The following is a 12,699-nucleotide window of genomic DNA, read 5'->3' on the forward strand; positions in this document are numbered from 1 at the left end:
ACTTTAACGTTAACTCTCACCCAGAACAGCAAGGACAAAGGTGGGTGGGGTTTAGAAGGTCACAGTTTTTCATTCTAATAAAGGATGACTCTTTCAATTGTGATAGTTTTTTTGTTGCTTCTATAGCAATATATACATTAAGGACAGCTCCTACCAGAGCAGTGAGGGTTTAGATATGTTTGAACATCTTCGTACATATGCAGGAAACATGCAAAACACAGTTAAAAAATGTGCAGATGTGGGTGGGGTTAAGGTGACTGTCTATTCTCTGATTGGATAGGTGTGGTTGAATATCACCATGTCTCTACCTATGACAGGAAGAGCTCACCTGTATCTCAACACACTGAACACACCTGTGTTGAATAGGACCGGACTAAACACTTTTTTTCTGCTTACCTGGTTCTGATTACTCACAGGTGAGTCACATCAATGAAGATATTATTATTCTATATATTATAGGATAATGACCATTATGTAAATAACTTTAATTGTGTAGCCTTCATTTTTCCAAGTCTTGAAGCTTGAAGTTGATAACTTTTAAGCAATTTTATTCATTGCACAATTATATCACCTCCTTGAACATGATATAATAAATCATATATTCTTTATGCAATCCAATCCTCTAAAACAGATGTGGCATAGAAATATGTATATACTCATTCTTGAAAGAGATTGACTTGTTATGAAGCATGCTACACTCGCTGAAATTATACAAAACTCATACATTAGACTGTTTGTATTTCCTGCACCTGCTCAGCAGCATTTCATTGTCGGTAACATGTAAAAAAAAGAATAATAATAATAATTAACACAAGAATAGAAGAATTATTGAGCAATTTCATAGGGCGTGATCCAAACACCTGAGTCACTGTAGGAGAAAACTAGAGACAAGTACATTCCCGTCATGTGACAATGAGCAACTGGTTTGTTTTGTTTTTCTGAGGTTAGAGATTGTGTGCTACCAAACCCGTTTATGGTTTGACACTAACCTCGCGGAGAAGCAGGTTTCCCTAAACAGGCGTGACAACGACGTGATTTTGGAGGCAACATGAGACTATGATGACACAAATGTCAGCTGCAGCTTTTCAGTAAATGTTCCTGTCAGGTTCATTTGGTTGTTGTTTAGTAGTCCCAGAAGAACACATTTTATGCAAATAAAGAAACTGGTTCAGGTCCAGGTTCATTTAACATAATTGTATATATGCAAAAAGATACTTAAAAGGTGATGTAACAGAGAAGAATCTTGTTTACTTGGTTCCTGATTCCTGTAACTTCCTCCAAGGGCATGGCTTCCCTTTGTATAAAAGTATCTGCTTTGTTTCACATTACTCTTCCTTGACTTCATTCTCTCCGTCCTTGGGATAATCAAACACACTAAATTAAATTCCAAGCTTTTAGGATTCCTGTACATAAAGGGACACGGCACTACTTTTAAACATTCATTCTCCAGCACCATACCAGTGTCTACCAGTGGTGGCACTTTAAATGGGGAGGATAGGCTCATAGTAATGGCTGCAAAGGAATCAATGGAATGGTCTCAAACACATCACCTGGTTTCCATGTATTTGATACCCTTCAATTAGTTCCATTCCATTAACTATTATGAGCCCTTCTCCCCTCACCAGCCTCCTCTGGTGTCTACATTTGTGAAAATATGTATGATGAAAAGTGGTGAAGTGCTCTGTTAAAAACAGTCGATTCTGTCTTGTTGAAGGCATGGCTTCCCTCATGTCCGAGGAGCAGTTTCTGTGCTGTATCTGCCTGGACATCTTCACCAACCCTGTGTCCATCCCGTGTGGTCACAACTTCTGCCTGACCTGCATCAAAAGCTACTGGGACACCCGCGAGCGCTTTGAGTGCCCCCTCTGCAAGGAGAGCTTCCGCCGTCGGCCAGAGCTACGCATCAATCGCGTTTTTAAGGACATCACTGAGCACTTCCAGAGGTCCCTAAAGGTGATGTATGGCATATATTAGGTGTATATATTATACTATTATAATATAATATTTATATTATTATTTATATGATATATATTATAAAGGTCAAAGCCCAGCAGGCAGATGAAGGCGATTATCAAGGCATAGGAGTATTAGCATCACAGTGTTCACCAGCGCTCGGTCCTGAGCCAGATGCAGTTTCCTGCGATGTCTGTACCGGGACGAAGCAGAGTGCTGTTAAGTCCTGTCTGGTGTGTCAGGGGTCGTACTGCGAGAACCACCTGGGGCCTCACCAGAGAGAGCCGGCCCTCCAGAGGCACAGGCTGACGGACCCAGCAACATTCGCCACGCGAGGCCTGTGCCGGAAGCACGAGAGGCCCCTGGAGCTGTTCTGTAGGATGGACCAGACACCGGTGTGTTTGAGATGCAATGATACTGACCACAAGGGCCACAACACTATCCCTATGGAGAGAGAGAGCAAGAAGATGAGGGTAAGTTGAACATGTCCTACATAGGGAAGCAGAACACAAAGTACCAGTCATAAGTTTGGACACGCCTACTCATTCAAGGGTTTTTCTTTATTTTTACTATTTTCTACATTGTAGAATAATAGTGAAGACATCAAAACTATGAAATAACACATATGGAATCATGGTAACCAAAAAAGTGTTAAACAAATCCAAATATATTTTATATTTGAGATTCTTCAAAGTGGCCACCCTTTACCTTGATGACAGCTTTGCACACTCTTGGCATTCTCTCAACCAGCTTCACCTGGAATGCTTTTCCAACAGTCTTGAAGGAGTTCCCACATATGCTAAGCACTTGTTGGCAGGTTTTCCTTCACTTTGCGGTCCAACTCATCCCAAACCATCTCAATTGGGTTGAGGTTGGCTAATTGTGGAGGCCAGGTCATCTGGTGCAGCACTCCATCACTTTCCTTCTTGGTAAAATAGTCCTTACACAGCCTGGAGGTGTGTTGGTTCATTGTCCTGTTGAAAAACAAATGATAGTCCCACTAAACGCAAACCAGATGGGATGGCCTATCACTGAAGAATGCTGTGGTAGCTATACTGTTTAAGTGTGCCTTGAATTCTAAATAAATCACTGACAGTGTCACCGGGAAAGCACCACCACTCCATCACACCTCCTCCTCTATGCCTCACGGTGGAAGCCACACACGCGGAGATCATCCATTCACCTACTCTGTGTCTCACAGTCACACGGTGGTTGGAACCAAAAATCTCAAATTTGGAATCATCAGATCAAAGGACAGATTTACACAGGTCTAATGTCCGTTGCTCGTGTTTCTTGGCCCAAGCAAATCTCTTCTTCTTCTTATTGATGTACTTTAGTACTGGTTTCTTTTGTTAGGTTCAATTCTCAGAAAAAACCTGAACGGACATTTATTAAAGCTTAACCAAGTTTATTCTGCCCAGAGGGTCAATACAGCTGCATTCAGACAACACATGTTTCCACCACCACAAGTATATATATATTCCAATTTAGTCACTCATCCTTCTCTCCAATCCTTGCTTCTGTTATGGTCCCACAGGAGAATGAAGTGATAGGATAATAAACCATGGTTTCTCCCTTAAGGGAATCTGACCTGACCTCAACCAAAGATCTCCATCCATATCCCCTATAGCAATCCTGTGACTTCCTCCTGTCCACCCAACACATTCCAAAGCCATCTGGCTCCTACAGATAACCATTAACTTCTGATGTAAAACCAGTCTCTTTCACTTCCTTAGACACTATACTTCCGAGTATAACAATGTTCCAAGTTTAACCCAGAATCTAACACTTTGCAGCAATTCGACCATGAAGGCCTAATTCACAGTGTCCTCTGAACAGTTGATGCTGAGATGTGTGAACTATGTGAAGCATTTATTTAGGCTGCAATTTATGAGGCTGGTAACTCTACTGAACTTATCGAATGAAATCATATTGTATTAGTCACATGTGCCGGATACAACAAGTGAAATGATTACTTACAAGTCCCTAACAAACAATGCAGTTTAAAAAATATGGATAAGAATAAGAAATAAAAGGAACAAGTAATTAAAGAGCAGCAGTAAAAGAACAATAGACTATATACAGGGGGTACCGGTACAGAGTAAATGTGTAGAAGTTGTTTAGAATCCTCTTGGACCTAGACTTGGTGCTCCGGTATTGCTTGCCGAGCGGTAGCAGAGAGAACAGTCTATGACTAGGGTAGCTGGAGTCTTTGACAATTTTCAAGGCCTTCCTCTGACACCGCCTGGTATAGAGGTCCTGGATGGCAGGAATCTTTGCCCCAGTGATGTATTGGGCCGTGCGCACTACCCTCTGTAGTGTCTGGCGGTCGGAGGCTGAGCAGTTGCCATACCAGGCAGTGATGCAACTTGTCAGGATGCTCTCGATGGTGCAGCTGTAGAACCTTTTGAGGATCTGAGGATCCATGCCAAATCTTTTCAGTCTCCTGAAGGGGAATAGGTTTTGTCGTGCCCTCTTCACGACTGTCTTGGTGTGCTTGGACAATGTTAGTTTGTTTTTGATGTGGACACCAAGGAACTTGAAGTTCTCAACCTAATCCACTAAAGCCCCATCGATGAGAATGGGGGCGTGCTCGGGCCTCCTTTTCCTGTAGTCCTCAATCATCTCCTTTGTCTTGATTACGTTGAGGGAGTGGTTGTTGTCCTGGCACTACACGGTCAGGTCTCTGACCTCCTCCCTATAGGCTGTCTCATCATTGTCAGTGATCACTGTTGTGTCATCTGCAAACCTAATGATGGTGTTGGAGTCGTGCCCAGCTGTGCAGTCATGAGTGAACAGGGAGTATAAGAGGGGACTGAGCACGCACCCCTGAGGGGCCCCTGTGTTGAGGATCAGCGTGGCGGATGTGTTGTTACCTACCCTTACCACCTGGGGACGGCCCGTCAGGAAGTCCACGATCCAGTTGCAGAGGGAGGTTTTAAGTACCAGGGTCCATAGCTTGTTGATTATCCTCTGAGGCAGAGGTAACTCTGGGTCTTCCTTTCCTGTGGTGGTCCTCATGAGAGCCAGTTTCATCATAGCACTTGATGGTTTTTGCGACTCTACTTGAAGAAACTTTCAAAGTTCCTGAAATGTTCCGGATTGATTGACCTTCATGTCTTAAAGTCATGATGGACTGTCATTTCTCTTTGCTTGTTTGAGCTTTTATTGCCGTAATATAGACTTAGTCTTTTACCAAATAGAGCTATATTCTGTATACCACCCCTACCTTGTCACGACACAAATGATTGGCTCAAACTCATTAAGAAGGAAAGAAATTCCACAAATGTACTTTTAATAAGGCACACCTGTTAATTGAAATGCATTCCATACCTCATGATGCTGGTTGAGAGAATGCCAAGAGTGTGCAAAGCTGTCATCAAGGCAAAGGGTGGCTACTTTGAAGAATCTCAAATATAAAATTGATATTGATTTGTTTAACACTTTTTTAGTGACTACATAGTTCCATATGTGTCATTTCATAGCTCTGATGTCTTCGCTATTATTCTACAATGTAGAACATAGTATAAATAAAGAAAAACCCTTGAATGAGTAGGTGTGTCCAAACTTTTGACTAGTCCTGTAAAATAAGCCTTACATATTATAATTAATCAAAAACGCCTGTGGGGGTATGGTGTATGGCCAAAATACCACGGCTAAGGCCATTCTTTGGCAAGACGCAACTCAGAGTGCCTGGATACAGCCCTTAGTCATGGTGTATTGGCCATATACCACAACCCCCTGAGGTGCCTTATTGCGATTATAAATTGCTTAACGATGTAATTAGAGCAGTAAAAATAAATATTTTGTCATACCCTTGGTCAGCCAATCAGCATTCAGGGTTTGAACCACCTAGTTCATAATAAAACATAATGCCTGCAGGCTTTACATGTAATGTTACCAAATTGTGTCTTGTATCAAAGTTTAGCAGAAGAGTCCTACAGTTTTTTCTCCACAGACTCAGATGAAGAAGACTGAAGGAGATCTGTTGAAGATGGTTCAGGACAGACTGAGGAAGATGGATGAGATCAAACACTCAGTGGAGCTCAGCAAAGTGAGTTCTTAGGATAAGCATCCTGACTGTTGTGGGGTACCCCAAGGCTCAACTCTGGGTCCTCTGAATTTGTAATATTTCAAACTGTTTTTAAAGGAGCTACATGTAGAATATTTGCATTGTAATTTAAGAAAATGCCAATAATACATCTGCAGTAATAGTGGAATGATAGTGTTTTACAATATTTTTTCAACCAAAAATGATTTTGGGCCAACAAAAATTCAAAAATATACACTCTCTATTCGACAACAAATGCCAGACATGCTTCTGTTCTCAAGATGGGAAAATGTCACCCTCCCTCTCTTACATCGGCATCACTAAAAGGTGTAGTCATCTCCGCCACAAGTACAACGAACAATGGAAGACTGGGGCAAGCGGCCAATGTAGAAATCACTCTGTCATTTCCTGGTTGCTAGAATTTGGCACTCTTCACTCAATTTCAGTTTAGGTGAGAACACAAGAACTAAATAATAAGGCAATCATTATAGTATCTAAATCACTGTGAAATATATTTTCCATAACCAAAAATATTGTTTTTATGCTTGTTTGAAATTAAAGTAGTCTCCACCATGGTTCATGCTATCCGGGATCCTTGGGACATCAGATTGCACTAACCTCTCCACTTTGTTGCGGGGAAATTGAATGCAGGGGAGGTGGAAGATTTGTTTATATCCAGCTGAAGAGTTGTTGCAAGTCACCTAGCTTCCACATGGGTGAAACATTCTACATGTAGCACCTTTAAAACCTCTTAAGGATCGGACACTTTGTCAGTAGAGTGAGTTCTTATGATAAGCATCCTGACTGTTATTGTTTTCATCTATGTGGTGTACTCCAGGGGTCAACTCTGGGTCCTCTGCAGTTTTATTTAATCAATATGTTTGTTTTTTATGAATATACATTAGCAAGACAATTCATTCACAACCATTGCCTTTAATATTAAATTATTTTTTCCTTTGTTTGGTCTTGTAGATAAGTGCTGAAAAAGAGATTGAGGGCAGTGTACTAGTCTTTAGCAAACTGGTGTGCTCCATCGAGAGAAGCCAGGCTGAGCTCATCGGGGTGATTGATGAGAAGCAGAAAGCAGCAGAGAGGCGCGCTGAAGGGCTCATCAATGAGCTGGAGCGGGAAATCATTGAACTACAGAGAAGAAGCACTGAGCTGGAGCAGCTCTCACACACAGAGGACCATCTCCACTTCCTACAGGTCAATGTCATTTATCTTAATACTGACACATTGATGTAACATGTGATGTTGTACAATGACCCTGCCTTTCTTAATTTCCACTCTGAGGGGATAAATACATTTGAATCTAATTTAATTTATTTTAATTGAATGTTATACTTTTTGTAGAGTTTTCCCTCTCTCTCCACTCCTCCACCCACCAAGGACTGGTCTGAGATCAGTGTATACTCCGATCTATGTGTGGACACTGTGAGGGCTGCTATGTCTCAGCTTGTGGACACCTGCAGAGACTTCGAAAAGAGATTATGTGAAGCGGGTTAGTATTTTTACTGCTGTAAAATATATTAAGCATATGTTATATGCTATATTCACTCATGTTGCAACAAGGTTTTTATTGCATTTTTATTGTTAACACTTATTCATTCTTATTCCAGAGCTGAGGAGAACCCAGCAATATGCAAGTGAGTCAATGCTTGTGTGTGTAAATGAATGAATTAATAATTTAATCAGTCAATAAATTAACCAATCAATCAATTAATCAATTGATACATTATTGTGTAAATAAGATTATGACTCAAGTACATACCATTGAAATATCATATTTCAAAACATACATATCTTACATTTAACTTACATAACTTACGAATAATAACTTTGACCTTCCACAGTGGACATCACTCTGGATCCAGTCACAGCCGCCTCGTGGCTCGTCCTGTCCTCCGATGGGAAGCAGGTGAGTCTGGGATACCAGCAGAACCACTCCCTTCCTGCTGACCCTCGGAGGTTTGACTCCTGCGTCTGTGTGCTGGGAAAACAAGGCTTTACCACCGGGAGGCACTACTGGGTAGTCCAGGTAGGTGATGATTTAAAAAGCAAACTAATCTAAACTAACCAACGTGAGCTTTGGCGGAACCAAAAATACTATGAAAATTATATGAGAATAGGCATGACTCTCCCTCTCAACATTACAGTGCAGGGAGAAGAAACATTTTAAATTGAACTGTTGTCTGTCTACCCTGCTCTTCAGGTGGGCGACAAGACAGACTGGGATGTGGGCGTGGCTAAAGAGTCTATCAACAGGAAGGGGAGTGTCACGGTGAGGCCGGACCAAGGCTACTGGGCTGTGTGCCGGAGGAAAGGCAGCCATCTTAGCGCATGTGCCGGGCCATCTGTCCCCCTTCACCTGAGAAAGAAGCCGCGGAAGGTTGGGGTGTTTGTGGATTTCGAGGAGGGATTGGTCTCCTTTTACAATATGGAGGCGAAGGCTCATATTTATAGTTACAGGGGATGCGGCTTCACTGAGACACTGTATCCGTATTTTAACCCCTGTCTCCATGACGACGGGAAGAACACCGCCCCATTGGTTATCTGTTCTGTGGAAGGGGAGGCGGGGCCTATACAGGAAGTTGTGAGGTCTAAGATCCCGCCCACGGCTCTGGCGTTGGCTGGGAGGAGCCGTCAATCATCTGTTGGCTCTGTTTCGGAACACTTCTGAGGCTGTTATCTGACAAGGGACTTTGAGAGATACTTCTGAAAAATACTACCTGTGTTGATGGACAGAACCAATGACATAAGCATAAAAGTTAAATTAAGATTTTGTATCCAGATTTGGTAGAATTGATTCTTATATTTCATAGCTTAATGCAAAACAGGTGTAACTAAAAATCACCTTGAGATTGTTTTCTTACTAGCTTTCTACATTTTGAGGAGAAAGAAAGAAATGAGAGGATAGAGAGAAAAGAAAGGAGTGTAGAACAGGTAGCCGGTTGCGGGCAAAACAAAACAGACGTTGTATGTGATGCTCGTGTATGTGATATGATTAAATGTCTGTTTGAACACAGGGGTTCCCTGAGAGAGAAAGAGAGCAGGGTTAGAAAGAGGGAAAGGAGGGAGAGAGAGATGTGAATGAGAGAAAGAGGGCAGGGTTAGAGAGAGGGAAACGAGAGTGAGGAAAGGAGGGAGAGAGACAGAGAGGTGTGAGAGAGCGCGAGGGTGGGGTGTAGAGAGCATGTGAGAGAAAGAGAATGCTAGACAGGGAGGGAAAAGTGAGAGAAAAGAAACAGAAAAAGGAGTAACTTCCTCGTTGCTACATGAAAACATAGAAATACAATTTATTGCAAAGGTAAGATTTAAGATTTAGATTTGAACTGTTGTAAAGTTTTAATTCCCAATGTTGTATCCTTAATTTGATCAAAATTGGTAATGTGGGGATAATGTTTTTGAAGACATTATTGTTATGATCATAATAGCATATTTCTGTCACTTTACTGCTCTGTTTGATTAACATCTTTCTGTAAAAAACTCACTTTGTGAATAAAGAGAATTTTCCCCAAGGTGCAAGTAGCCTTCTCTAGGATTGTACATTTGTACGTTTTTAAACAATGTACTTCTATGGTGGAGTCAGATAAAGTCACCCAGATATTATCTTTACAATCCATTAAGTTCCAAGGACATTAGTAATATAGACCAGTGGATGCAGTTTGGTGCAATTTCATATATACATGAATATATGGAATTGCCTACATGCTTGAATACACGCACAATAGTGTGTGCGGCACTATACTGTGTGTGTGTGTGTGTGTGTGTGTGTGTGTGTGTGTGTGTGTGTGTGAGCACATGTGTGTATGTGACGGGAGTGTGTATCCCACAGATGGTTGCTCAGTAGTGATGATGCATTCCTTTCCTCCCCCCTCCTCTCCTCCCTCTCTCATCCTCTTCTTCCCTCTCCTCCTTCTTGCCTCCCCTCTTCCTGTGTCCAGATGGCTTCGATAGCCTCAGCCACCTCCCCCCTCCCTCCCTCTCTCTTCAAGCCAATCCATTAGCTCATTTCTTCTTCAACCTCCTCCTTCTCTCCTCTGCATCCCTCACTTATATCTCAATCTATACAGCCTGTACAGTAGATGCTACTCATTAGAAGCTGCTTTAATATCATTACTTAACCCTGACATCAAACTATAAATTCCATCAATGCATTTAATTTCGGCCTGCTTCCAGGGTCAGTTTAGAATACTATGATTCTAAGACTATAGACTATCTTCCTCTGTAAATCAGAGTTCATTGTCAATCTCTCTTCTGAAGGGTTATTTAAGTGATAACGCCAGAGAAGCCGGTGTTTGGAGGATATGTTGGCATGGGTTAGGCCCGAGACGAGTCGAGGGTCGGCAAACCATGCCAATACTCTGCATCGTCCAAACACCGGCTTCACTTTTTCCACGTTTTGACAAGTTACAGCCTTATCTAAAATGGATTCAATAAAAGAAAATCCTCATCAATCTACACACAATACCCCATAATGACGAAGCAAAAACAGTTTTTTTTTGTCATTTTGGAAATGTATAATAAAAAAACAACAGAAATACCTAACAACAGAAAAAACGTTTTTGCTTCGTCATTATGGGGTATTGTGTGTAGATTGATGAGGAAAAAAATGTATTGAATCCAAAGACCTGTGTCTTTAATGGGGGCTGAGTTGAAAAACTACAAAACTCAGATTTTCCACTTCCTGGTTGGATTTTTCTCCGGTTTTCGCCTGCCATATGAGTTCTGTTAAACTCACAGACATCATTCAAACAGTTTTAGAAACTTCAGAGTTTCTATCCAATACTAATAATATTATGCATATATTAGCATCTGGGACAGAGTAGGAGGCAGTTCACTCTGGGAACACTATTCATCCAATAGTGAAAATGCTGCCCCCTATCCCAAAAAGGTTAACATAAGAATTCAGACCCTTTGCTATAAGACTCCAAATTGAGCTCAGGTGCATCCCGTTTCCAAAGATCATCCATGAGATGTTTATAAAACTTGATTGTAGTCCACCTGTGGGAAGTGCAATTGATTGGACATGATTTGGAAAGGCACACACCTGTCTGTATAAGGTCCCACAGTTGACAGTGCATGTGAGAGCAAAAACCAAGCCATGAGGTTGATGGTATTGATCTGTAGAGCTCCCGAAACAGGATTGTGTTCTGGCACAGATCAGGGTACAAAGACCTGTATTTCGCATTGAAATTCCCCAAGAACACAGTTGCCTCCATCATTCTTACATGGAAGAAGATTGGAACCACCAAGACTCTTCCTAAAGCTGGCCACCCAGCCAAACTGAGCAATCGGTGGAGAAGGGCCTTGGTAAGGTAGGTGACCAAGAACCCAATGATCACTCTGACATAGCTCCAGAGTTCCTCTGTGGAAATGGGAGAACCTTTCAGAAGGACAGCCATCTCTGCAGCACTCCACCAATCAGGCCTTTATGGTAGAGTGGCCAGACAGAAGCCACTTCTCAGTAAAAGATTGCCAAGTGCTAGGTAAAGGATGCTCAGACCATGAGAAACAAGATTCTCTGATCTGATGAAACCAAGATTGAACTCTTTGGCCTGAATGCCAAGTGTCACGTCTGGAGGAAACCAGGCACCGCTCATGACCTGGCCAATATCATCTATGGTAAAGCATGGTGGTAGCATCATGCTTTGGGGATGATTTTCAGCGGCAGGAACTGGGAGACTAGTCAGGATCGAGGGACAGATGAATGGAGCAAAGTACAGAGAGATCCTTGATGAATACCTGCTCTAGAGTTCTCAGGACCTCAGACTGCGGCGAAGATTCCTTTCACAGCCAAGACAATGCAGGAGTGGCTTCAGGACAAGTCTCTGAATGTTTTTGAGTGGCCCAGCCAGAGCCCAGATTTGAACCCGATCAAACACCTCTGGAGAGACCAGAAAATAGCTGTGCAGCGACGCTCCCTATCCAACCTGACAGAGCTTGAGAGGATATGCAGAGAAGAATGGAAGAAACTCCCCAAATACAGGTGTGCCAATCTTGTAGAGTCATAACCAAGAAGACCTGAGGCTGTATTCACTGCCAAAGATGCTTAAACAAAGTACTGTGTAAAGGGTCTGAATACTTATGTAAATGTGATATTTCCGTTTATTTATTTTTTTTGCAAAAAAAAACTGTTTTTGCTTTGTCATTACTGGGTAGTGTGTGTAGATTGATGAGGGGGGAAAATAATTTCATCCATTTTAGAATAAGGCTGTAACGTAACAAAATGTGGTCAAGGGGTCTGAATACTTTCCGAATGCACTGTATCCATAAAAATGATGCCATCTTATTCATGACTTCGACAGGCTGAGAAAAGCTGCGTGCCTGTCTGTCTCATCCCAACTCCCGACACGTTCATTACTATGGGACAGCTGGAGATTGTAGTTTAAAATTGAAACAATTTTACATATGTCGGAGAGACAGAAAGCAAGGTTTATACAAATCTGCACTGTTGAAAACTAAATGTTAGTCTAACAGAAATGGGAGATAATGTCTAGATGCTTATCATAGGGGAGATCAAGTTTATAACTTCTCTGACTGGGCTGATGGATTGTGCTGTGAGATGAAACAGAGTAAATAGGCATTTTAACATCATAGATTTAGACGGTGGTAGCTTGTGGCTAGAATGTGGCTAGAATGTGGATTAACCAATCAGCATCAAGGATTAAACCCAGCTGTTGTATAAATCTAGG

At 41.9% G+C, this 12,699-nt stretch overlaps 1 protein-coding gene across 1 annotated transcript; it reads left to right on the forward strand.

The window, feature by feature from the left end:
• Positions 1-300: 300 nt before the first annotated feature.
• LOC112259739 (zinc finger protein RFP) lies at positions 301-9,522 on the forward strand. Its single transcript, XM_024434362.2, has 9 exons — positions 301-416; positions 1,715-1,953; positions 2,040-2,426; positions 5,912-6,007; positions 6,977-7,210; positions 7,358-7,505; positions 7,624-7,650; positions 7,858-8,042; positions 8,217-9,522. Exons 2-9 carry the CDS (start codon positions 1,717-1,719, stop codon positions 8,682-8,684), a joined length of 1,782 nt encoding a protein of 593 aa, XP_024290130.1. The 5' UTR covers positions 301-416; positions 1,715-1,716; the 3' UTR covers positions 8,685-9,522.
• The last annotated feature ends 3,177 nt before the right edge of the window (positions 9,523-12,699 follow it).

The sequence above is a fragment of the Oncorhynchus tshawytscha genome, linkage group LG10, assembly GCF_018296145.1.
Source record: "Oncorhynchus tshawytscha isolate Ot180627B linkage group LG10, Otsh_v2.0, whole genome shotgun sequence".
Classification (NCBI taxonomy): domain Eukaryota; kingdom Metazoa; phylum Chordata; class Actinopteri; order Salmoniformes; family Salmonidae; genus Oncorhynchus; species Oncorhynchus tshawytscha.